The sequence below is a fragment of the Chanodichthys erythropterus genome, chromosome 7 (genome assembly GCF_024489055.1).
Source record: "Chanodichthys erythropterus isolate Z2021 chromosome 7, ASM2448905v1, whole genome shotgun sequence".
In the NCBI taxonomy this organism is placed as follows: Eukaryota; Metazoa; Chordata; class Actinopteri; order Cypriniformes; family Xenocyprididae; genus Chanodichthys; species Chanodichthys erythropterus.
In genome coordinates, this window is record NC_090227.1 from 33427130 (window position 1) to 33455004 (window position 27875).

Consider the following 27875-nt stretch of genomic DNA (forward strand, 5'->3'; position numbering starts at 1 on the left):
GTCTTAGTTAAGGGAATAACATAGTTTAATATGAAAAAACGGTGGAGTATCCCTTTAAAGTTGTACACATTTCTAACCTCTTCGTACAATCTCTCGTCTGTATAGGCCTCCATTGTCCCTGTAGCTTGCATGTGTTCCGGTCTGTTCTGTTTATGCAGGTTTTCTTTGACTACCTTGTGAATCGACACCCCCAGGACACGGTTGCCACCTTGTGGATAAACTAATTACTGCAAAAGAAATTAAATGCATATGTGCGACAAGTACGCACAGTTACAAAAATCTGGCTCTTCTGATCACGAAATTTGCCTCACGCGCACTACGCGGACCCTAGCGTACATGTAAAATGTGAAGTATTCTTTGGGCTTTACAGACATGAGAGGTCACAATTTGTAAAAGCATGCAAATGCTCTGGTCAGCAGTGTCCATTTTGGATCTTGAAATGGAGGCACAGAATCAATCTCTACTTCTCCATCAAGCTCCTGTGCAGCGAGCATGTTAAGGAAACTGAGTATCCAAGGTAACATTTAAAACGTGCTGTTATCATTAGAACGTGCACCCCACTGTATAAAGCTTTTACAAGCAGGAGCTGTTCTGGAGGAAGGAAGCAGTGTCAGTGCCTGCAATGTGGAGCTTTCCTTTCTCTAGTGCACAACACGGATGAGTTATGCACTAGTTCGTAGTGGTAGACCGATATTGTCAGTATAATACTACTGTTCAAAAGATTATTGTTATTTTTTTAATACTTAATAATAATAAAATAATAAAATACTTTTATTCAGCAAGGATGCATTCAGTTGATCAAAAGTGACAGTAAAGACATTTATAATGTTACAAAAGATTTATATTAAAAAAATGTAATGAACTTTGTATTCACCAAAAAAAAAATAAAAAAATAAAAATAAAATGTACTGTGGTTTCCAGAAAATTATTAAGGAGCACAATTGTTTTCAACTTTGATAATAAGAAATGCTTCTTGAGCTGCAAATCAGCATATTAGAATGATTTCTGAAGGATCACGTGACACTGAAGACTGGAGTAATGATGCTGAAAATTCAGCTTTGCATCACAGGAAAAAATAACATTTTAAAATATATTCAATATTATATATATATTCAATAACTGCCTTGGTGAGCATAACAACTTACTGACCCCAAACTTTTGAACGGTAGTGTAGCATACATTTTAATTTTAGCAAGTAAGTCATATATACATTTAAAATTTAAGTCAAAATTAACACATTTTTTAGGGATGCTATTAGTGGTGATATTAGAGAGTTTTTAGTTTATTGTTTGATATTGGGTATTTAATTGTGCAGGCTCATTTCCTCTATTTTTATTTTTAGATTACCTTTGCCGTCGTCTAATGTTCATTTAAAGTTATTCTTTAAAAACACTGTTAAATGTAATCTTTACCAAATCTCAAAATTATTATCCATGTTTTATACTGAACATTATTTATTTTGACAAAATAGTTTAGAATTTTAATCTCACAATTTATCAGTAATCTTTAAAAATAATCATCCCTGCTAATTTTGCCAAAATTTTGCACTAGTAGAAGTATTCACTAATTTATGTCTTTGGAAGCTGGTGATTGGTGGATAGTGGACCATTTTTCAATCACATGACATGCCCGTTATAACTCACATTCTCCCACATCTCACACTTCCTATGGCTGAAGCCCCCCCGCCGCGTCGCAGTTCACAACAGCAGCGCTTTTCGCACACGGTGCGCCAGGGGATGAAGACAAGATACACAGAAATAAATATGCTCAGCTAATGAGGGAGAGCAGGAAGAGGCTTTTAATAGAATGCTGCTTTTAAAACTCCTTCTAATGACTTTTTTTTCCTCCTTCTCCCAATCGCCCTCTTCTTTTGTTTCTTTCCATGCGGGGTTGTGTTTGGCTGTGCGGATCCTGGTGTGAGGTCTTAATATCCTCTTGGGTTTTATGTTTAATTCTTGTTTTTTAGGAGGGTTGGAGAGTTTGAGTCACTCAGGACTGAAAGTGTGTACTGAGGGCCATCTGTAGTCCAGTGGTCCGCAGCTGTACGGCCCATCCCTGTAGATGAACGCTAACCACACCTTAATGTGTTTGGGTTTTTATAACAGTGATAATTTATATTCTGTAGCATCTGCAATCACTTTCATATATCTGCTCATTCAGTGATATTTCTGACCATTGACTTCACAGTGGGTCTGGAGTTGTAGCTCTTTCTCTCTCTGTGTGTGTGAGACAGAGAGCAAGTTAGTATGTCTTACTTGGCTCGAGCCCAGTGCAGTGCAGTAGTGTGTAGGAGGCAGAGGTCTGCCAGTGCCGCCGGCAGCTTTGTTTTTAGACAGGGATCGGGGCTCAACTGTGTGTGGTGCTGTTGTGCTGAAGCCTGGGGCTGAAAGGAGCTGTCTCTGTGTGTGTGTGTGTTTGAGAAGACGTAGGGCATTTGTCTACCGTAACCCTCTTCCTCCTCCGCACTCCCGCGCTCTTTCTCTCTGCCTGACTACACTCCAATATCCTTCCTCTAATGAAGCGGGAAATGGGGGATGAGTGGCGCTCTGATTGGGAGTAATTTAGCGTTTTTCCCTCCTCCGTTGGGAAGACGTGTCTTCAGGAATGTGACGTCCCTCATCTGGTCCAGCAGTCTTAAGTGTTCACCGTGGTGCGACTGAAATTTAGGTGATGCTTCGCTTTCAGTACTAGGAATTCTGGTATTGCACCTAGATAGGGTGTTCTGGATGATTGCTGGGGTGGTGCGTAGCCACAAGTTAAAAGAGCTCACCTTGATGTCTCTGATATTCAGGTCTCTAGGTATAACATGGGTACCTTCTTCAAACTAAGTTAATGCCCCACCCCCCCCCCCCCCCCCCCCCAATAGCTTTAAAAGTCAGATCCTTTCGTTAAAGTAGTAAATAGGTGAGTAAATATTAAAGTAAATACTTATTAACAATAATAATAATAATAATGATACAAAATAATAATAAATAAGATCTCATTTGTTAACATTAATACTAACATGAACTAACAATGAACAAACTATTTTTACAGCATTTATTAACCTTTGTTAAAGGGTTAGTTCACACAAAAATGAAATTTCTGTCATTAATTACTCACCCTCATGTTGTTCCAAACTTGTAAGACCTTCATTCATCTTCAGAACACAATTTAAGCAAGATTACCATGTTCAAGGTCTAGAAAAGTAGTGAAGGCATCATTAAAATAGTCAGCGTGACTACAGTGGTTCAACCTTAATGTTATGAAGCGACGAGTATACTTTTTGTGCACAAAAACAAAAAAATAATTTATTCAACAATTTCCTCTCTACCCTGTCATTCTCCTACGCTGTTTACGTTGAAGACAGATTGCAGAGCTTCCATGTTCTATGTCAGAACGCCAGCTCAGTATTGGCCGGCTGCTGCGTCAGCATCACATGTATGCGTCATGGTGCTCATGTGAACAACGTCGGCCAATACTGAGCAGGCGTTCTGACGTAGAACCAGGAAGTGCTGCAGTGCGTCAGCTGCATAGGAGACTGACAGGGTAGAGAAGAAATTGTTGAATGAAGTCATTATTTATACTACTGCGGGGCTGTTGAATGCTCAAATCTGATTGGTTGATCAGCGTTCTAAGGTGTTCAATTATTTTCAGGGAAACACACGGCTAAAGTAGTTCTAATTGCATTACAGTTCCATATCACTTCAAAAGAAACAGCAAAAGTAATAAAACTCACACTGACCGAGCAAATAAATATAGTAAACTATAGGATGAAAATGTCAAATTAGTGTCATGGTTTTTGCCACAAAATACGTTTTATTGTGTCCTGAATACGCATACTCTCTCGCGCTCGCTCTATTTCAAACATACACAAGTACTGGACACACACTCACACAGAAACTTTTTGTCAGCGCCGCTCTGATGAATTAATCAGTAAAATGACTCACCAGCGAGGTAATAAATGTGGGATTCTTGAGGTAGATAAACTTATAGTTTCGCTTCGCTATTAGTAGAGACAGCGCTGCCGTGAGAGAGGCACAGACACTTAGGTAGGCTAATTCACATATGCTCTCTCTAGTGCATTAATAACTGTATCAGCGGTTTTACTCTGCTATCAAGGCTCAAGCCTTCTTTACTAGTTCTGAAATGACATTTTGTAATTAACAACGGAAGCATGGGATGAGATGAGTAAGCAATAGATTCCGCTAAATTCTGCTTCGTGTCGTGGCTACATTACCACCTCGGGTGTGCATTACAAGAATTCAATGGCCCATCGTCAATTATTCCTTACTTGTTTTTGCGCACAAAAAGTATTCTCATCGCTTCATAACATTAAGGTTAAACCACTGTAATGACGTTGACAATTTTAATGATGTCTTTACTACTTCTCTGGACCTTGAATGCGGTAATTTCGTTGCTTTCTTTGGGAGATAAAAAACCTCCCAAATTTCATCAAAAATATCTTAATTTCTGTTCCGAATATGAACGAAGGTCTTGCGAGTTTGGAATCACATAAGAGTGAGTAATTAATGACAGAAATTTCATTTTTGAGTGAACTAACCCTTTAATGTTAGTTATTAAAATGTTCAGAGTGCATTTACTAATGTTAACAGATACAACTTTTGGTCTTATAAATGTATTAGTAAATGTTGAGATTAACATTAACTAAGATTAGTAAAAGCTGTAGAAGTATTGTTCATTGCTAGTTCATGTTAACTAATGTATTGTAGTTAACAAATGTTAACAAATAAAACCTTATTGTAAAGTGTTACCACTACTACTACTACTACTAATAATAATGATTATAATTATTATTATAGTCATAATGATATGTAATACAACATTGTTGGCCAAATTGTAGCACAGCAAACCTGGAGTTAAATCACAAATTTTATCAGAAAAGCTTTTTTTATTTTACAGTGAAATATTACAGTATTACAGCAATTTTTTAATGTAATAATGATTATTATTATTAATAATAGTATTTTTATTGTTTTATAGTCATACAAATTCATATACATTACATTCTGGCCAAATTTTGCAGCTGTACAAACAAGGCAAGCACAGCTTGTTTTTTTTTTTTTTTTTTTAAATCACAAAAACTCAATTAGATTTATTCCCCCAATTTGTTCAGCATTAACACCTGTCTTCAAAAAGCCACACAGTTTGATGTATCTTTCATTGTTTCTTTCATGATGTATCTTTCAAGTTGATTAAGTTAGCGAGCTGCAGATAAAAATAAAAAAGTCTCTCATCATATTACTTGTGTCGTTCCAAACCTTTATGACTTTCTTTATTCTGTGGAACACAAAAGAAGATAATGTGAAGATATAGTCAGAGGGACCTAAAACAAATCTGAAACCCCACTAACTTGCAATGTATGGACAAAAACAGTTTTTCAAAATATTGTCTTTTTTTTCTGAAAGACATCCACAAAGATGCACTATCCCTTTAATATTTAGGGTTAAGGGCCTGTATAAATTCCTAACCATGAGTATGAGCAATAGTAATCAGCACTAATTATTTTTTCTTAAGGAAGGTTGAGGTGTTCTGTGAGTGTGGGTGTTTGAGTGTACCTAACACCTGCAGTGTAGGCTGGATTTCTGGAGAGATGCTGTGCTTTCTGTGTGTGTGTGTTTGTAAGCGTGTTCGTTTTTTCTGTATGACTAGCAGCACTCATAGTGGATCTTACAGACTACCGGGAGCATACCATAAAGCCAGGGGGAGAGAAGCCCAGCCCTGCACTGTGGAGAACAAGAGAGCAAGATCTGACTAGAAAAAGCAGCATGATATCTCCCCTGATAAACAGTACAGCACGGCATCGGAGTGGCTCAGGCCGCGAGACAAACTTATTCTGTGAACAGAGAAAGAACAGTACACATAAATACAAACCTACAGTACAATGAAGGGAAGGGATGGTCAGAGAGGAGTGAGAGAGCATATCGAAGCAGATTCATCCTAATCAGAGCCACAGTAAGCAATTGTTCATCACAGGCCCCAACGCAATCACATTCTGGTTGAAACTCCCTGGTTCTGATTATGAATGATGACAAATGATGTGCAAGGTAAGGTGATACCTGGCTGCGATCATGTTAATTTGTAAATTGCAAACCGATTTTTTGCTGTTGCCTCATAAGTAATTGATATTTAATCAAATAATCCATAACAAAAGGAAGTATAGGCTGATAATGTGTTTTTTAAAATCTAATATACTCAATGGGTGATTACAAATAAGTCATTCTCGAAACGAATTTAGACTTTCTTATTTACAGTTTTGAATTTAGTTCAGTTCATTTTTTTGCATAATTTCTATTATATTTTAGACACAATTTTTTTTTGCATTAATTATACAAATAAATATATATTTTAAAATATTTATATGATTATTTTATTATTTTATTTTGCTTTGTTTGCAAAACTTGAACTTGAACTAATGTTTATCCTGGGAAAATAAGAGTTATAAATAAATAAATAAATAAATAAATAAATAAAAGTGATATAAATTTTTTTCAGGCATCTTGCTAATAATAATAATAGTAATAATAAAATCTATAATAATAGTAATAATAGCTATAATAATAATAATAATAATATATTTTCATTATTATTTATTTAATGTGCAAAACAATATAGATTCAAACATTTTAGTTTTTTATTTTAGGTTACACAATGATTACTTTTTTCATGACAGAAAACTTGAGGGACATGTTTGTCACCATATTTTGAGGATGACCCAAGCACTTGATTTTTGAAATCTGTTTATGAATTGAATTGTATTCCAGTTCTAGCCAACACTGCCTCCAAGTCTGGAACAAGAATAAACAGATCCAAAATTCCAGCCAAACGTCATTTAAGAACTGGGAAATTGAGTAACAGAGAGGAAAAATGTGCGAGACTAGAAACAAAGGACAAGAGAAAGGGAAAGAGAGGTGTGACGTATCCCTTGACTTTGAAAGGAGTGGAAGAGAAGACCTCAGTGTCCTGTTAGCAAAGGCCTTCTGTTGTTTCTGGGCTCTAGTGCTTGGCGTCCGGTAACAGGCCAGTCATCCTGACCTGGCTTGGCTCCTCGGGCCTTGACGGCAGGCTTTGCTCTGGAACTCCTGGCTGGAGTGTCTGCGGTCCTGATATTCCACAGCTCTGAGAGGGAAAACAGGGGCCTGTTGGCCTTGGCTTGGGAGTAGAATATGGAATAGGGAGGGTGGTAGTGGAGTCGAGTTCACACCGACCACCCTGCTGGGAGCAGCCTCGACGAGAGCAGTGTACGGTGGCTCAGACAGCACTTTCTACAGTGGTGTGTGCATATTTGAGAGAGAAGGAGAATCTGTGTGTAATTAAGGAACTGATAATGTGGAAGGAATGCAGTATGGCTGTCCGGGATAGTGCAGTTCGTGCCTCTCTCTCTCTCTCTTTCTCTCTTTCTCTTCTTTTGTCTCTCATTTTTCCCCTCTTTCTCTGAGAGTCTTTTCCTGAGAGGAAGTGGGTTTAGTGAGACTGCAGTGATGCCCAATGCCAGTGGGAGCATATCTAACCACAATTTCCTTTACACAGAGCAGATTCAGTCTCTCTCTCGTGCTTTCTCTGGCTCTTTCTGTCTTTCTTGTTCCCACTTTTGTTTCTTTTCTCAGATAAATTCTATTTAAAGAAAAAGCTCACACAAAAATTAAACGTTTGTCATCATTTACTCACCCTGATAATAGTCTAAACTTGTATGACTTTCGTTCTTCCATGAAAGATTTTACACGTTTATTTAGCAGACACTGAAAGGGAAAGCAACTTACAAATGCTATTATGCACACTGTGCTGACTGCTCCCCCCCCCCGAACACACACACACGCACACACACACATACGACAGTATGTTCTATATATTAATTGAGGAATATAAAAAAAAAATGTTTTCATCCATTAACATTTTTTTTTAATTATTATTATTTTTTTATTTCATTAATTTTATTTTAGCTTTTTTTTTTTTTTTAAAGCCTGACTGCTCCAGTCCCAATTCACCTTCATAGAATTAAAAAAGAGCAACATGAACAATCGCTCTAATGCCTCCTTTTGTGTTACACAGAAAAAAGGAAGTCATAAGGGTTTGAATCAATATAAGGGTGAGTAAATAATGACAGACATTTCACTTTTGGCTTAATTAACACTCTAAATCTTCATGTGGTTAGTTTGATAACTTAATTAGTGTCTCAGCCTCTTTTGAACCTCATCATTGATGTTTATCTTTCCTGCTTTTTGTTCCTTATATTCATGGACATTGTTCGCTGAGTGTGAAGACTTAGCACTTTTTCAGCATGAATGGACTATTAAGTGTAGGTTAGAAATGATTTGACATATTCCTTTATGCACTGATGCCGCTATCATCTAATGTGGAGGAGTTAGGCAAATTACAGACTGTGTTTGTTGTTGAAAAGTTACAGTGTATGTTTCCATTCTAGACTGTGTGCCAAAGTGCTTCCAGGCTACAAGGAGTTTTGTAGAGACCGGTAATGTGTGTGTTTGTGTGTGTGTGTGTGTGTTTATGGTGGTGAGGCTGTGGGGGGTGGTCCAAGTTCTTATTGTGTCATGAACACTGCTGCTTCCTGTTTGTGTGCCAGTGGGGCTTCCTTCCTTGACTATGCCCAGGAAAACCTTTATCACACATTCCTCCTCTCATCTCACTGCCTCCTGTTACCTGTTTTTGCACCTCCAAAATTAGCACATACACAAACAAAGAGCACTTGCACACAACAAAGCCCTTTGATGTGTATCCAACAGTCAGATCGAACGCATCATAGACTCATGATGGGCCGCCGTTTATGTGGCACGCTTCTGAGAAGAATACCGTAAATGTTTGTGTGCCTAAAATGTGTGATTTGGCTACACAAGCACTCTAATACGCTCTCTCTCTCTTTTTCGGTAGCAGTGGAAGAGGCCGAATCTACGGAGTGCGGCAGTGGTTGGGACTCCTCTGTTCAGACAGGTATGATTTCGCTAGCGTGGCGTCCTGCACGATACATCCAACCCCCTGCTCCCTCGGAGACGACCTGCTGCATCACAATCTCTAATATCAATTCCACATGGCCTGCAGCCCTGCGCACAGAGGGAGGGAGGAAGGGAGGGAAGGAGGGAGAGTTTTTTATAAGACACAAGAGGTTGGCGTCCAGGTGCATGCTGGACTGGAAGCTTAGCGGTGCTTCCTGTCTGAACGTAAAGGCACTTTGCCGCACTCCGAAAGTAATATCGCACGACTTGACGAGTTTGATTACACCTCCTCTCTGGAGAGGAACATTTCTATCCGGCAAAATCCAGGCGCGCTGTTTTAGATCATGCATCTTTCTGAATATTATATTTTGCTTTTCACCCTGTTACCTCAGAAGCCCTTTTCACTCGAGTGTTTTCAAACCAGGAGACGCATTTGGATCAGAGAGTGGAAACATTACCGCACCATCAACAAAGCTGCATTTTTTTGACTGGACGTTATCCAATAAAAACACAGCTATTCATTTTTATGGATTATGTATTAATTAATCCTTGCTTGTATAAGTCAGCACTGTATTTCTGATATTCAGCCAGCGGAAAAAAATGTAAGGCGGGATGTGATTTCATCCTTTGAGATTTTAATTGGTTTGTGAAAAGTGGTTTCTATATGACAGGTTAGTGGCAAGAGGGGGTTTGAGAAATAAAAGGTCTTGGTGATGATGACAGTCAAAAAGTTATTTTGATAATGTTAAGGACAAATGATCACAATAAAAGCAGGAAAGTGTGTTCAAATGTAAATAGTCTATTGTGATTTCATTTTAATTTTAAAGTCATGATGTAACGAAAGTAGTGACTGATCTTTTCTTCCATATTGTGATGTACATTCAAGGGAAAGGGATTATTGAAAAAGAAAAAAATGTTGGGAGAGGATGGTTCAGCCTATCAGTTGTTGATTGGATGGAGTCAGATCTGAATGCGACCTTGCGGATGATTGTAAGAAAGGGGATAGGTTTAAGCAAAGTAAATGATAGGAGAAGCCTTGCATACAACACCATAGTCTTGCATAGCCAGACCTTCAGATTGACAGCAGAATGTCTGGACTCTGTCGCAGCTTTCATTGGCCAAGGACCGCCCAGAGGCCGTTTGACTGACATGTAATGCAGCCAATCACAGTTTGCTTTGTTCCGCGTCATATTTAGGGACATGAAAATGTAAAGTTGATGTCCCTACAATAACAGACCGGCGTGCATCTAATAAATGTGCAAGTTTACTGCAACAATGGAGCCATGAACTTCACATACTTTTGAAAATCCAGCGTTTTAGTTGATCCTGGTAAGCGCTTGTACGTCACAGTTGTAAACACGGCGGCTTTCTTCTTCCACGAGATGGTTTGGCGTCACAGCATTTGTTTCCATGCGGACCGTTAAAGAATGTGACACACGTCTCCCTGACATCCTGTAGAATTCACCCAACCAGATGGCGACTTCAAAACTCCTGAAGTGTTTCCAGATAAGCCATTTGCATCAGACGTTCAGCCAGCGGTCCGTGGGCATGACGTCTGAGGCTGAGACTAACAACACCACAGAGAATTATGACTTTTTAAAAATAAATAAATAAATTGCAGGTATGCATGGATGAATTGTACACAAAAAGATCAATAACGTACCGGCTCATTAGCGAAATTTTGGTGAAATTTTGCGGGCAAAAATAGGTCGACTGTTCATTGTCAATAGTGTGGCAATGTATGAAGCACAGCTCAAACAGAAGTCACTTTTAAACCAGATTTCTTTTGGTCAATACTGAAAATGTGCATGAGTTATTTGAACATGAGCAAAATCTGTGTGAGGACTGCTGATCTTGCGGATTACTTTTGAAATGACTGGAATTCCCCAGGAAATTTCACTGTGCAACAGTAAATGTGACCTTACCTTAAGACTGCAGCATCAATGCAACTTGCCAATAACTTTTGATAATTATTATTATTATTTTTAATATACTAATTTAGTCTATGTGGGATCTGCAGCCTAGCGTCAAGGATTTGTGCAAATGTTGTTGATATGCATTTGGGGCTATTTCCTGGACCTGTTCCCTCTTCTTCCCATTGTTTCCTGTCATCTCTCTTATATCCCTGTCGATCAAAAGTAAAATAATATATAGCCTATGTTGGAATCTCATTACAGCATTAAAATCACTAAAGTCAGATATTAAGAGTGTGTTAGTTTTGTTTGTGCATTTCTAAGTGTGTGAATGTGCGTGTTGGATCTTGGTGAGCTCAGCAGAGTGAAAGGAGTAAGAGAGAGAGGCCTCCGGGGGCCCGAGGGGATGACGTGGGCCCCTCCTAACCGGCCCTGAGGGAGTGCTGCAGGGGTGCTGACTGAGGTCCTGGGTGGCTGCAAAGTGCTGCGTGTGTGAGATACAGCAGGAAGGGGAGTCCCAGGGCTCTCACTAAAACCCTCCGCTCTTCCGCCCTGCCTCTTCTCCTCGACTCCTCCCTCCATCCCTCTCTTCTTCATTTCTCGTGCTGTAACCCCATTTGCTTGTGCTAATCAGCCTTTTTTTCCACCACCGTTCCGGGTGGACTTGGTCGCATTCCGCATCACCTCCTCTTTCTTCTTTTCTTTTTCCTCTTTGTCTCCCTTTTTTTCCCTTCTTTCTCTCAATCCCTTCCCCCTATCCATACTCTCTCCTGTGTTTGTTTGTGCTGCTGTGCTGGGGCTCAGGGGGCCGCTCGCCATCTCTTATTTAAAAAGATAAAAAAACCTTCCTTCCCTTTATTCCCTAGGAGATGATGTCGACAAGGACACTGGCAGGCTTTTCCTGGTATTAAATTCACTTCGTCCCCCCCCACCCCTCTCCTTGGTGGAAAATGTGTACTGAGTTTGGAGCGAGTGCAGCGGGGGGGTTGGAGTTAAGGGGTGGAGAGGTTAAAGGAAAGAGTTAGAGCACCGCCCCCCCACCCGCGGGCCCCCGAGGACCTGATTGAGGCCCCTTCGGTCTTTCCCGCTGGGGGAGCGGGCCGGAGGTACACCCCCCGTTTCCCTCTCTCTCTCTCTCTCTCTCTCTCTCTATCTCTTTCTCTCTTTCTCTCTCTCTCACTGTCTTTCTCTCTCCACCCCGTGCTCCCTGAGATAGAAAAACAACCCGTCCCTCCCTGGCCCAGAGGGGAACAAGAGAAGGAAAGGAGAAAAGAGAGAAAATGAGCCAGGTCTGACACTGGAGACTCGAAGAGATGGTGGTGTGGTGGGGAGGGGGGGTCGGTCGAAGGAAAGGAAGAAGAGGGAGAGAGAGAGAGAGAGAGTTTATAGAGACAGATGCAGACGCTTGTCATTTTTCGAAAGACGGAGCAAGGAGGGGGGAATTGTTTTTTATAAGTGCCATCAGAGCTGTGAAGTTGAGCATTGTTTTTCCTGCTTCCTGTCAAAGAACCGGAGCGATGCTTTTGGATGCATACACACACACATACACACACACACACACACACACACACACACACACACACTTTGAAACAATAGCTCTAGAGACTTTGCTTTGTCAACATATAGGACATCGTCTGACGCACATTTGCAGGGATCAAGTACATTATTACTCACACACACACACACACACACACCGACGCACACAAGCACCCAATTTGTGTGCGTGTCCCCGACTATGATTCATTGTGGAAAAAGGCTGCTCATATCCCTGTGCGCTGGCCGATAGGGGCTGTAATGGTCTTGAATTGAATTATTTTATTCATTTCCTCCCTCAGCTATTGGTGGGTCGGCAGGACCTCTTAATGCAGCCAATCAGATGGCTCTGTCTGTTCTCCCTTGGTCTCACCCACACTGGGCGAGTCATTGTGACCTCACCCGTAATGTGAGCTTTTTGGTCACCTGTGTATTCCTTAGGCAGAAAGGGAGCTGTTGTGTTCTGGTTTTATTTGGCAGCGGGGCACCGAACCAGGCCTATTTATGACCCTCTTAATGGCCTACACTGTCAAACTCGGCACACGTTAAACTTTTGTCGAGGCCAGAATGAAAGAGGGAGAAAGAAAGGTATTTGCTGCAGTCAGTACAGTACAGGGCAGGGCTGTTTCTATAGGCTTAGTTGGGCCAGAAGTTTAGATTTTACTTGCCAATATTTTGACTGGTCTCCCTGCAAAAAATGTACATTAAAGTCTGTAACAAAATTCTTAGATAAGGAAGGAGGAGGCGGGAACCGGCGAACGTTAAACATAACTTTAATTTAAAATAAACAAATACAAAATGAAAGTAATGCCGGCAGACCCTTGTGGACGTCTGCCGGCCACACAAACATAATAAAACGTAAAATAATATCCAGGCCTGGTCCTCTCTCGTCCTTCACTGTCATCGCTCCTCCTTTTATGCTTCCGGAGCTCCTCCGTGAGAGACTCAAGGCTGGTGTGCCTCACAGGTGGAGCTCATTATCTCTCGTGTCACCGGCCTCGTGCCGTTCTCTCGCGGCTCTCGCCTGCCCTGCTCGCCACATATCCCCATTGCCCCTCGCAGGCCAGGGGGTACTCCCGAGACTGCGCTCTAACTGTCTCGGCGGCCGCAGCACCTGGGGGTAAGGACAGACGAGACGAGAGAAAGGAGATGGAAGCGCAGGAAGCAACAGAACGAGAGAGGGAAAAGAGGAAAAAGAGAGAAAAAAATTCTTGGTCCGGTTCCCAGACACACTGCCCCTCGGTCCTCAGCCAGCCAAGAGGCTCTTCCTTGTGGTGCCATGCGATGGTACTGGACACACGGTGGAAGGCCCGATCCTTGTCTGCCCCCTGGCAGCCAGTGATGGCTCCTCCGGCTGAGGGCAGCCGGCAGCGAGTCCGCCGTCCCCTGCTCCTCCCCTTCATGGCGGACGGTAGCAGGCTCCGGCCCATGGCGAACGGCGGCGACTCCTCCACTCCCTCCTGGACAGCAGCCACCCCACCTCATCCCAGGAGCACAGCATTGAGCTCTCCGTCCCACCTGTCGCTAGGCTCCAGCACCACCGCCACGGGCAGCCTCTCGCGGACTTCACTCCTGCGCTGCCCGACCTCCGCAGCACCGCGATCCCCCTCAGCAGTGAGGGCTGTTCGACAGCATGTCCCTCCTTCCTCCCGTATTTCGGCACCAACAAAGTAACAAAGTTCGTAGATAAGGAAGAAGGAGGCGGTAACCGGCAAACGTTAAACATAACTTTAATTCAAAATAAATATACAAAACGAAAGTAATGCCGGCAGACCCTCGCGGATGTCTGCCGGCCACACAAACATACTAAAACATAAAATAATATCCAGGCCTGTCCTCTCTCGTCCTTCTCTGTCGTCGCTCCTCCTTTTATGCTTGCGGAGCTCCTCCGTGAGAGACTCAAGGCCGATGCGCCTCACAGGTGGAGCTCATTATCTCTCGCGTCACCGGCCTCGCGCCGTTCCCTCATGGCTCTCACCGCAAAGTAATTTTTAGAAACAAATTTCATATGCCTTAGAAAAAAATATTTAAAATTACATTGTAACTTTTTGGGACATAATGACCTATTTTAAGGCTGTATCTTAAGAATGACTGCCTGAATGACTAGTCGACTCATCAGTATTAAGGAAGGCCTGTATAATTGGCTGGTTTTATGTTTACCTGACCCTGATATAATAATATAATGGGAAAAAATGGAATAGAAATTCCAAATGGAAAACATTTATTTTTAAACTATAGTAATATTGAACAATATTACTGTTTTTACTTTTTTTTTTTTTTGTCAGATAAATGCAGCCAAACTTCATTCATTCATGCATTCAACAGTAGTAGTGTAACAGTACACAAACATGACGGTTCGGTACAGTATGTACCTCGGTTTTGAAGTTGCTGTTCGGTATAGCAGGGGGAGAAAACTAAACACAAAATGTGCCCAAATGTGCCTCTGTGTTCCTAAGGATAAAAAAAAAAATCTTAGCTAATGCTGTAAACTATATAAGGAGCCCTTACTTGCACATTACTATATTAAAAGTTACAATTAACAACATAGCCCAAATTATTAAATTCAGTTGCTATTTATTTTTAGATATCAACACTCACAAAAAAAAAGGCAGGTTTTGCATTAACTTCTAAATCTAATCATAAAGTTAATTTTCTACTCCCATTCATTTTTAAAATATAATAATTTACACAGTTACTGTCATAACTTGTTTTCATTCAATTTACTTAAACATACATTAAATAATCAAGACATTACTAACAAGTTAAATATAATGGATAGGCTAATATAGTGCATATATGAAATGCTCCTCACTAGAGTTCATTTATCTAGCGAACTAACATGCTGTCAACACTAAATGCCTAAGGTAAATGTAATGCTACGTGAGATATTATTCTCAAGCTGTTTATTGATATCTTTCTGCAGTTGAAACACTGGTTGAGAGATTACATGTAAACATAACATTGCTGCTGCTTCTCCTGCGATTTTTACTGGTAGCAAACAGTATTGCATTACCACACGCGCCCCCTTCTGGATTGGAGTATAGATCGCCTATGACTGACTGTATTCGTTGTCTAACTGCATGCACCGAACCTTGACGTCCGTACCGTTCAGTCGGGACGAATACATGTGCCATTACTCCCCGATTCAACAGTCATAATGAAATTTTACAAACAATGTGACTCCATAAAAATATTGATTTCCTCTTTGCCATATCTGTAGAAAATTATAGTATAAGCTGCAAAACTCTGGTCAAGGGGACCCACTGCTCTGCACATTTTTTATGTCTCCCATATTTGACACACTCAGTTCAGTTCATGGAGCTGTTTCCTAATGGGCTGATGATCTGAATCAGGTCTGTTACAAAAAGAAGGCATAAGAAAAATTGCAGAGTGGTGGGTCCACAGGAGAACCACTGTTTTACTGATTTCTTTGATGCTTTCAAGACTTTCACAAGTCAGATTTGCTAAAACCAGCCAGGTATTATTACCTTGGTGACATGTTTAAATCACTACACAGCATTGGCCTGATTGGGCAAGCGATAGTTCAATATGGCCCAAAATGTCCCATTTTTTTGTTGTTGTTGGGCTTTACTGAGGCAACTGTAGAGAGCCAGAGGACTGGCAAGATCTGTTAGATGACAGAGAGTGAAAAATCAGTCAGTCTCCTGGCCCCTTCATATGCTCCATCCCCTCTGGAATCTAACCTGAGCTGGATTCAGGCATGCATTCTCTGTTTGGTGACTGGGAACGAGGGATGAGAGGGAGGGTGGGAGCAGGACAGGAGCGATGATGACCGTCGGCTACATCGCAGCCCCAAAATGGCCCTCTTTCTCTATGATGCAGTGGGCAGTTTAGAAAAGAGGACACAACCAAGAGATCCATCTCTCTATCCCTCAAGTGCTTTTGTGTGTCTTCCTCTCCCTCCGTTCGTGTCTCGCTGTCTGTCTCGCTCTCTCATTTGTGTCCCTCTCTATTTTTCTTCATCTCCTTGCATGAACCTCTGGAGGTCCATAATATATTTTTAATTTCCCCAAGGCAGCGACAGGAAAACAGTTTTAATGTGTGAAGAGGAGGTGTGCGTCTCTGTGTGTGTATGCATTAGCATGTTGCCGTGTGTGTATATTTGCGCGTCGACGTGTGTACGCGTCGCTCGCACGTTCACGTGTCAGCTCGCAGAACCATGGGCTGGAACAGGTGATGGCATCGGTGAGCAGCTGTATTGCTGTTTGTGTTCTGTGTGATTTAATTCCCATCCTTCCATGACGCGCTCTTTCATCATCTCCCACTCTTTCTTCTCTGGGTGCACGAGCGTTGGGTGCTGGGTCTCTGGAGGAGGGGAGACTGGTACAGCGTGGCTGGCAAGCCGGGGTCCCGAGAGGCCATGCGGTATTGTGGAAACACAGCTAGCGGAGGCCAGCAGAGCCAGAGAGAGAGGTCTACTTGCTTTAAATAGGTCCCGTGTTTACCGCGTTAGGCCCTGTGCTCCCCCGAGAGACCACGTGCACGCACTGCACCTGCTCAAGTGCTGGGCCATCAGGGGCCCTTGTCCCAACTCCAAACCGGAATACGCACAATGCGGATGTAGATGTACCATACATGTGGCCTTAGAGCTAGTGGTCAACCAACATGGGTTATTTAATGCATGATGACAGTTTATGGAGAGCAGGATGACCATTATGTTTCTGACACATACATTTAATGACAAAAAAAAACTCTGACAAAAATTCATTAAAATTTGCATTGAAAACAGAAAAAGTTTATTATCCATTGACAAGGCTGTAGGTATTTTAAATTAATAGAAGGAAGAACTATTACTTGTTTATTAGACAAGATGGCACGATTGGTGGCCATTGCGAATTATCTCAAATTGTCAAAAACGGGCAGATTAATAATAATATAATAATAATTAATATAAATATGTATAATTTTATTCCATTTTAGTTTAGTTCGTAGGATTTGTTTGAAGGTGCTGGTGCCATGGAGTCCATATTAAACCTGAATCACCTCTCTGTTATGTCTTGACGTGGTCCAACATCATTAATGTTTTCTATCAGGGAGCGCGTCTGTGCCAGTTTTCAGGGACAGGATGAGCGATGGATTTCGACAGGTAGGCTGTGTTCGTGTGATGAGATCAGACATACCTAATCGAGCTTGGAGCAGCACTACAATTCCTTGGTCTCTCTGACTAATGCAGCCTTGATCTGGTTTACATTTGGCCACGTCTGGTTCGAGTGTGTGTCCGTGTGTGTGTATTTGTGGTATAGTTGAAAGACAGCCTTGTGCTTTAATGTTTTCATAGGAAAAAAGTTTTGTTGAAGTTGGAGCTGCTATTTTTCCAGTGTAGCACAGTGTAGCTTGTTCTTTTGTTGGGGTTAAGTTGTCTTCTTGTGTGTGTGTGTGTGTGTGTGTGTGTGTGTATAGTTTCCCCAAACCAAGCTTACTCTCACCTCATGTTAGTTGTACAACACACACAACTTCTCTTCTGATCTCTATTTCTGTCTCCTGCTTTCTTTTCTCTATCGGTTGACACACGAGTATGACCTCCATGTAGATTTCCCCTTTTAGTACTTTGAAATAATAAAAACATACATTTCAATTGCACTTAAACGCACACACAGTACAGCATAACTAAGAGCAGACACAGTGGCGGAAAGGGAAATGGAGTTTTAAGGGTTCTGGTCGTAAAGAGAGTTCCCTAGCTAAGGTCTCGAAACGTTTTAGCTGAGTTGACGACTTGCCATCTTGGTGAGCAAAACCCACAATGCAAAATGGAAAGCTTTTTATTGCATTATTTAAAGAGTATATGAAATCAAAATTTGACATTTGTGGCTTTTAGTCCATGTCTGTTATCTTTGATTTCTATTATTTTTGCAGTCCTAAAAGTTGACAAACTTAACTTTTACTTGATATATGCACTTAAAATTTAGGCTTTCAGGATGCAAATAAAAAAAGATTCTGTACTCACTCATTTTTTCAAATCAGATGTTTTGTCCAAAATTCAATATAGGAAAGCAAACTGCGCTTGTCAAGCAGATTCATGGCATTTTACATTTAACATTTATTGTGCATTGTGGGCGATTATAAAGACAACATAGTTGTGCTGTTGGATCTGTGGCTCTTAGTAGCACTAAAGCATCTTCTTGATCTTTTGTCACTTTGTCATTTCCGTGTTCCTCTCATCAGTGTGGAGCATGCCTTGCGGTGTCCATTAAGGGCAGCATCACACCAATGCTAATTATTTCCCACTCTCATGATGGAAGCTGCACCACACTTTAAAAAAAAAGAAAAAAAAAAGACATATCAACCTAACGAGGGGTAATTAGCAGGTCCCTGTAAGGCGGGGCTGTGCTCGGCAACATGACTGCTCTGTGGATTCTGCTAATTCACTTCTCCTCATCTAATTACCCCACACAAACATGGCTGTTTGTCTTTCCTGAGAGAGAAAGTGTGTGTGTGTGGGGGGGTTGATTGTACCCCCCCCCCCCCACACACACACACACCAAACCACCACTGCTATCTCTCTCTCTCTCTCTCTCTCTCTCTCACACTCACACTCACACTCACACACGCACGCACACACCACGACCTGAGGCTCAACTTGATGTAAAACAAACACAACCATATTTAATATAAAGCGTAAGAAAGGGCTATTAGTAGAGCTATGAATATTATACAATATCATAAAGAAAAACAATCATTAATATATAATGACAATGATAAACTGCTTAAATCAGAGTTTCAGTCAGACAATATTGGAAGTGTGGTTTAAAAAGTTGGCCAAGCTTTATGAATATTAATATTTTTTCTTGCATTAGAATATGCAATCTACCATTTTTAGAAAGGATGCTAACCCTTGGGACTGTGTTTAATGACTTCAACTCTTGAGCACCATTGAATTACTTTGTAACGTATGAATATGAATATATCCTCTGTTAAAAATGCTGCAGCTATTTTTGAGACATTGTTTTGAAGCCTCTTTACGTTTATGAAAGTGGTTAATGTCTCAAGAATTTAAGAGGAAACAGCTGTTTTTATTCAGCCAGCAATTCTTGAGACATTTCTGAAATATTTATATACACACACACACATATATATATATTGCATAACATTATACATAACATTTGTTGTTTATTTTTTATTTTTTAATGATGCAAGTAAAAATGTATTTTATTTTTAACAATGAACACTAAAAAATTCTGGGTTAAAACAACCCAAGCTGGGTTGAAAATGGACAAACCCAGTGATTGGGCTGTTTTAACCCAGCGGTTGGGTTAAATGTTCGCTAAACATTTGTTGGGTAAAACATTCTGGGCAGTTTTATTTAGCTCAACTATTGTTTAAAAATTACTATATGGCTGGCTTTAAATGAACCCAAAATAGGTAGGAAATTAAAAATCAGACAGAGGCAACAGTAATAATTAAAATGTGAATATTTATTAATAAGCAATTTAAAAAATATTTGTGTAATTATTATTCATTAAATTTTGGGGTCATTTTAAGCGAACAATACAGGCATTTTTAAACAATAGTTGAGTTAAATAAAACTACCAAGTATTTGGGCAAACATTTAACCGATTCGCTGGGTTAAGACAACCTAGTCACTGGGTTTGTCCATTTTTAACCCAACTTGGGTTACACTAATTTTTTTTAGAGTGTATGTTGTTTGCTTTTTTTTATTTTTAGGTACAAATTTTTTTTTTTGAGAAAATATATATATATATATATTTTTTGCATCAATTAAGAGTGAATTTGTGTGTGTGTGTGTGTGTGTGTTGAGTGTACGTTTATAATACCCTTGTGTAGTGTATATTTACGTTGTTTGCATCTGTTTTGTAAGTGTATGGTAGGTATATGTGTGAGTTTTTGGTGCTGGGACAGGCTGTCTCTCAGAGATAATGGCCTGCAGTGTGAGGGACAGGAGCTACATCTGGCTGTTAGAGAGAGAGTTGGGCTCTGGGCACATCCCCTGCTGGGGACCCCCAAACACTCATTAACACATTGCTCTTGCACACATCAAACAGGACAGCAGCATGTACCCTAACTTAAACTACTGAGAAAATACTCTCCCACATACATGAACAAAAAGGTGTGGTGGAAAGAGCTTGCAACCTGAGAAGTCTCAAAAGAGCACTTGTGTGTTTGATGAAGTCTTTGTCATCAACATACCAAGGTCTACTCTGATAAATGGAGCTTTCAATCAAGTCCGCAACACCGTTGTCCACTAACCCTCACCGAACACACACACACACACAAACACACACACACACACACACAAGCAGAAGTGTTGTATCTCTTTGGCTTGTTTCTCACCTAGCCCTCTCACAGTAGAGGGAGTCTAGGCCCTGTTGTGAGGTTCGCCACTGTGTGTGTCTGTCCTCTACCTGTAGTGTTGCAAAAGGACACTGAAGGGACAAAATTGCCCCTCATACTCATTTAAACCAGTACAGCCTACCTGAGGCACAACATTATAAAAATATTAAACACCACATTATGTCACTAACACGTTTCTACTACATTAAAAACACAAATAGCAGCACAGTTACCACAGGCTTGCTAGCTTGACAGCTATTACAGTAATGAAACACAAATAGCCACACGGTCTCGGTCAGGAGTGGCGCGTTCTTGAGATATATGTTAGAAGCGTACAGAGCAGAGTTAAAATTATATGCGAGAGCATAAAAAGAACTGGTTCTTTTCAATTGTTTTCTTTAAAACATTAGTCTCTTTGGACTCTATTCTCAACAGCCCTGATTTCATTGTGCCACAGTCTGTGTTTAAAACGCACCGCTTTAGAATAATTCCACTAAGCCTGTTTGCCTTGACCTTAAGTCTCTTCTGCAGGTTTTTCCTACATGGGTGCGTTAAACTGAGAGCATACCCAAAATGAAAAAGTCATTTACTCTCCCTTATATGTTGTCTGAAAGCTTTTTTTCTTCTGGGGAATACAAAATGAGAAATTTGTACTTTTGTAATTTGTAATTTTCAGTGCGGTTGTAATTTTTTCAGTGAATCATTTGATTGTTCTCAAAACTAGTCTGAATGATTAGTTCATGAATTGGACTGAAAGAAAAAATTATATGAGAATAAAAAGGTTTTTTTCTGTTTGTTGCGCAAAAATATTGAATGGCTTCTATAAACTTGTTTGAGTCCTGCGAGCCATGTTTATGATACTTGTATGGTTCTTTTGTGTCCTTTTTTGGCTCTTTTTGAAACCTTGAAGGGTTAGTTCACCCAAAAATGAAAATTCTGTCATTAATTACTCACCCTCATGTTGTTCCACACCCGTAAGACCTTCATTCATCTTCGGAACACAAATTAAGATGCCCAGAAAGCTACTAAAGACATATTTAAAACTGCCAAAGTCATGTGATTTCAGTAAACGAGGCTTCGTTATGTCATAAATGTTTTGAAATTTCAGTGGTTCACCACTGGGAGAGCATGATTTTGTCAGTTTGATCGAGCTCCGAACCACTGATTCGAAACAAAAGATCGTAAAGCTTTGAAGCTTCATGAAGCAGTGTTTTGAAATCGCCCATCACTAAATATTGTTGAATAAAGTCGTTATCTTGTTTTTTTGACACACAAAAAGTATTCTCGTCGCTTCATAACATTTACGGTTGAACCACTGTTATCACATGAACTGTTTTAAATGTCTTTAGTACCTTTCTGGATATTTGAAAGTGTTAATTATCTTGCTGTCAATGGAGGCCTCACTGAATTTGTGTCCCGAAGATGAACAAAGTTATTACATGTGTGGAAAGACATGAGGGTAAGTAATTAATGACAGTATTTTAATTTTTTATGTGAACTAACATTGCAAATAAATGCAAAAGAGCATGGAAACATAGTCTTCCAGTTGTCCCACACAAGAAATAAGGTCATATGGCATTGGAACAACATGAGGATGACTAAATAACTGTCATATTTTTTGGGGTATGCTGTCCCTTTAAACATTTCAACCTCCAAATGCGCAAAATAAAAAACGAGCCACGTTGGGTGAACTCTAATTTCGAAATGTTCACGGACCTCACCTCGACCTGTGCCCCACCCTGCGTCCATCAGCCTCTCCTCGCACCACGCACCATGTTTACGCACGCATTTGCGCTCGTGTGTGTTTGTCAAGGCCGCGGTCGGAGGTGGAACGACTGCAGCTGAGATGCGTGATGCGTGTGTATCAATCTTCCACTGCAGAGAGAGAAATGGAGCCCTGTAATGACGGTGGCCCTGCACTCTAATGGAGTGTGTTCTGGAGGGCCCCCTCTAGAGACTCCCCTCCCCTCTTCCCTCCTGAGAGGGCATACGCTTACGGGAAAGGAGGAGGAAGAGAAGGCAGTAATGAAAGGAAGATGCAAAAAGAAAATGAAAAAGAAGGATGGAGGAGTTTAAAAGGTAGTGTAGAGCATTCCGCAGGCCACTTTTATCCTCGTCTCCATCTCCTCCTGCACGCTAGCCCCGCTTATGACCGGAGAGATGGAGGTATGGAGAGAGGAGAAGGGTAGGGAAAGGTCCCCTCCTGCTCCTCCCTCGTTGCCATGGTAGCAGGTTGTGCTGGCATGTGCCTTGGTTGGCAGTGCCTGTACCTCTGGCATGAGGGTACCTGAGGGAATCAGGGTGTGTGTGCGAGTGTGTGTGATTGAGTGAGGAGAGGTAGGGAGTGTTCGAGGGTTACTGCCACCATCCATTTTCCCCGAGATTAGAAGCTCTCATGGATGAAATAGTGTAGTTAATGCACCTTTTGTGTGTTTGCACGTGTGTGTATGTGTGTAACCGCTGCTCAGGGCTCTATCAGTGTAGTGTCAGTTAGGGGCCGTTCTCCTCCCTGTCCAGACGGTGTTCTCACCACTGGACAGATGGCCATACCCCTCCTACCCCCTAGCCCAGCCCACACCACCCTCCAAACCACCACGACGCCCCCACCTTCACCCCCACCTCTCTACCCTCTGCTCTGGTGGGGGTGAAATAAACTAGAGCACCTCGACGCTTCCTTATCCAAATGCCCCTCCAGATACCGAGCCCACCAACCCCCCCTCACCCATTTCCACCTGCAGACCGGACTGGGCTGGGGCCCAAAGCGAGGCCCAGGCTCTCCTCTGGCCGGGCTCCGAACCGCAGGCCCCATTAGCGTGGGCTGCTGCGGCGCAGCGTAATGCAGTGCCAGTCCTGGCCAAATTAGAGCTGATCAGAATGTGTGGAGCACAGGAATGGCCACCTCCTGCTTCTCTCTGATTGCACAAGTCCAGGATGATTAGACAGGATGTTAAGCCCGGGGGAGCCGGTGAGCAGCCCTCCCTCTCTCCGGCCCCCACTTCCTCCCTCCCTTTCCCCGCTCCCTCTGCCCTCACGTTTCCTCCTTTCCTCTGCGCTTTTTCTCGGCTCCTTGGTTTCCCTTGTTGTCAATGTTCTTTTTTTCTCTGCCTATTTGATTTCTTTTATTCATTAATACGTGTTTCGTATTCTTTTCCATTGCAGTGTATCTCTAGTGTGTTTCAGGTAGAGCTGATCACACTTACACTCATGAAATGGAAAACTGGTCGCGTATTGCATCAGACGTTGCATTAACTGAAAAGCATGTTCTGCCATTTCATGTATTTGTAACATTATGAATGCTTGCTGTCATTTTTACAGATTAAAATGATGGTATTTGGTGTATGGCATTTTTGCGTTTAGAAACATTCCCACAGTAAAGGATGCTAATAGGGATTAAAAGTGATGAAAACATGAAGTTTTAAAGTTCCCTTGTGGTTATGGACTGGGAGAATGATGTGAGTGAGAATTTATGGGAGAGAAACAAGAGATTTCAAGTGTAGTCCAGTGGAATAATTCATGGGCTATTATTCATTAAGTCAGGTGACCTGATCGTTTGTTGTTGTTTCACATTTAAGTCAGGATGAAAAGGAAGTAGCAACAGGGACTTGGTTCTATCCATTGGTTGTTGATTGGTTGGGTGCAGATCTGAATGCAAGCTTGCAGTCATTTGTAAGAAAGAGACGAGGTTTATGCAATCTAAATTATTGGAGAAGTCTGGAATGCACTAATTTTCACTCAAAATTACAAGGTCACAACATTTTTATAATAATTGTTCACAATAATATCAATAACAGTCATTTCAAAAAATCATTTTGTATACTAATACTATTGTATGCACATAACAAAATATATTAGCATTGACACCTTTGTCCAGTGTGGTCAGAATTGTCTCTGACGACCTCCATATGTGGTCTTGGTAATCACAATGCAATCACCTGGCTTTTAAAGTGGTCAAGTGCTATACGATTGCGATCTGACCACCGAAAGCACATGTTAATAGCAGGTGTGACGGGGGCCTTTGTGTCTTAATTTGGATCAATTTTATCAGGGTCTCTTTGCTTTCATTCTGTCTCACAATCTCATACCACCCCACATTTTGTACGCCGTCTTGTCTTGCTTCCTCTGTCTCTCTTTCACTCTAACTCAATCTTGCTCTCTCCTCCCTCTTCCTCCAGTCTCGTGTGTAGTCCTTTCAGCGTAGAGCCTTTAATGTGATAATAAGGTGTGAAAATGGAGCCACAATGGCGGAAGGAGGATTGCAGTGGCAGATTTCTCCACTGGTCCTTACTGTGTGCCACGAGCGACTGGGTGGCTCGCGCTCAAGCGGCTCTCAAAGCCTCGGGCCCCTCTCTTACACTTCAGTCTAGAGGCTCATGGGAGCTTTGTAGTTTTGACTGAGACTAGACACACTTAGGGTTGGGATTTATACTGAGACTGAGAAAAGTTATCTCTTTTAGGTCATTTTTAACAGTGGAGCTATTCCAGTAATGTGATACATTTTCTAACAATTAGCGACTCTTTCAAATGTAGCATTGGAAAGTTGAATTGATTGCAGTGATTTGGTTAATCCTAAATGATTCTTTACCTCATATGCAGCATTGAAATGTCTGATTCATACTAATGAATTGGTCCTCTCTCTCTCTCTTCCTCTCTCTGGAAAGTCTGAATCATTCAACGAAATTGATTCTTTCCCTTATATGCCTTTTGTAGCAATTGGAAAGTTTTATTCATTCTAGTAAATCAGTTCATTTACTGAATTTAATTCCTGCACAATCATCTTTGTAATGAAACAGCATTTTATCTAATATTTGGTTAAATGCTGCTGCTCAACGCTGTTGTTGACTTTTTAGATTTCTTGTTTAAATTCTCATATTTTGTTTTCTGCTTGCATTAGTTCTGTTTTTAATTTTATTAGTTCAGTGTTGACAACATCACAATCTCCATTTATTCTTTTATCCAGTCTCATATAATCAAAACCCTCATCGTGCTAGAAAATACAGATTATATGTGTATGTATACACACACACACACACACACACACACACACACACACACACACACACACACACACACACACACACACACACACACACACACACACACACACACACACACACACACACATTTACGTGTTCATGTATATGAATATGCATATAGTGTAGTTGACTAGTGTAGTTGTTGTAGTTAACTAGTTTACCTACTTCATTTCTAATTCAGTTCTAATTTGGCTACAGTTCTACAGTTTCAAAATAGCTTCGCCAACACTGGATAAAACCTGCTTGATTTTTACTTTTTTTTTTTTTTTATTGATTTACGTTTTGACAAATACAGTATGTTTCGCTACCCGTGACATTTGCAAAAGCTCTGCATCAGCACATATATGAAGTACAATACATAACAGTCAAGAAATAAATGTTATAGTATGATTTACCTGTCAGTAGCAATCCCTTGACCTGACATCTTCCCTCTTTCTCTTTATGCTTCATGTGTGTGTATATACATAGATGCAGCAGTATCAGAGCGAGACTCTGATAGAAAGGAGAGCCGGGTGACGGGTGAGGACGGAGAACAGAGTGTGACCAGTCATGACGAGAGGGTGGGAGAGGAGGATTTAGATGACGACTCCATCTTCACCTGTGACAACTGCCAACAGGACTTTGAGTGCCTGGCAGACCTGACCGAGCACCGTACCAACCACTGCCCAGCAGGTTTGTGTATGTGTTGTGTTTCTTCACTGTCTTTAAAGACACAGTGTATTTTTTTTTTTCCCTCTATGTATCCTCCTATCTCAGTTTAATGTGCCATTTGTGGGGTAACTTTTGTAGATTGCTACTTTTAACATTTTTGAATCAGCCACAGCAAACATTTCACCTACAGTAATCAATAATCATGCATTTTTTTGAAGATGCAAATAATTTTGCATTACATATGTTGGTTAGACTACCTGTTTAGATGTACAATGGAAGACAGGGAAGTTTTTAGTAAACCTACTTGAAAACAATCATTATTTTTTTTGCAATTTTGTGTGGTTATGCTATTGGCACAGAAATTATAGACTGCTTTAATTTCTTATTTCTGAGGAAATCATATTGGCAGGAGGCAGAAGTTTGGTATAGTTTTTGAGGCGGTGGGGTTACTTAGAGGCCGTTGGCTGTTCTGGAGTCAGTATGCTCCCTCAGGAGAGTGGTGTTTTAAAGCTAACACGCAGTACACGCACACAATAGCCGTTATTACAATCGCTGTAATTAATGAAACGCTGAAAGCGGCCCTGCAGGGGCATCTGCTTCCTAGCAGATTAATCAAGGGCCTCTCCTTAACGAGCATAAAAACTGAGGAAAAGAGGGGGAGAGATAGAAATATATATATAGAGAGAGTGATGCCACTCCAGCAGTCGTATGCAGTAAGTTTATTGAATGATCTTGCAGTATCTTTTCAGCTATATAAAATTCTCAAAATATGGTGCTAGTGGATTGTTATTATCCACAGCTCTCATCATACCAGAGCACACATGTTTCTGAGGGGACACAATACACCATGACACAACCCTTTCCCAATCTCCTTCCGTTATTTTAGCTACTTCCAAAGTAATGAAATCATGGCCCTAGATTTTAGACACAATCTCAGTTTTGGAGTCATCAGAGAGATGCATGATGTGTATTGGAGGGGAAAAATAAAGAGTGAAATGAAATTAAAAAATGCAGTCGTTCCCAGGTGTGTGCGAACTGGAGATTGTAAAAGAGGGTGCTTTTCAGTCGGAAGGATGCAGTAAGACTGCATATCTCGGCTGTCGTATCATGAATGTCAGTCAAAGGAGGCAGGCTTCATTTCTCTTTGGCCTGTTTTTTTGAAGGATGCATCAAGTGTATCCTTCGTGTCCTCCAATCACCAATCATCCTTTGCACATATTCCAGGCCACAGATGCTTGTTATTACAGGTACTGCATTAATAGAAAGGCAGTTAATTTAAAGGTTTTTAATATAATTTTTTTTCAAATTATAATTTTAATAGATTTTTCAAATCGTGACTGCGGGGGCAGAAACATATATGATGTTGCCATATGCATTTCACTCTACCGTCTCATTGTAACATTTAATGCTGAGGAGGACTCTAGCCTACAAACCTTCGATGGACTGGACTAGGAAGGACACAGCCTCACTAGAATGCAGCCTTCTGT

At 41.0% G+C, this 27875-nt stretch overlaps 1 protein-coding gene across 5 annotated transcripts in view; it reads left to right on the plus strand.

Moving 5' to 3' along the window:
• Window positions 1-27875, plus strand: part of znf423 (zinc finger protein 423) — a 174788-nt gene that overhangs the window by 23881 nt on the left and 123032 nt on the right. Inside the window, exons 2-3 of one of the 5 annotated variants that reach the window (XM_067390291.1) lie at window positions 8887-8946; window positions 26206-26415. In XM_067390291.1, the coding sequence (XP_067246392.1) occupies window positions 8887-8946; window positions 26206-26415 (270 nt within the window). The remainder of the gene's footprint in view (window positions 1-8886; window positions 8947-26205; window positions 26416-27875) is intronic. The other 4 variants (XM_067390293.1, XM_067390292.1, XM_067390295.1 and 1 more) reach the window with 4 other exon arrangements.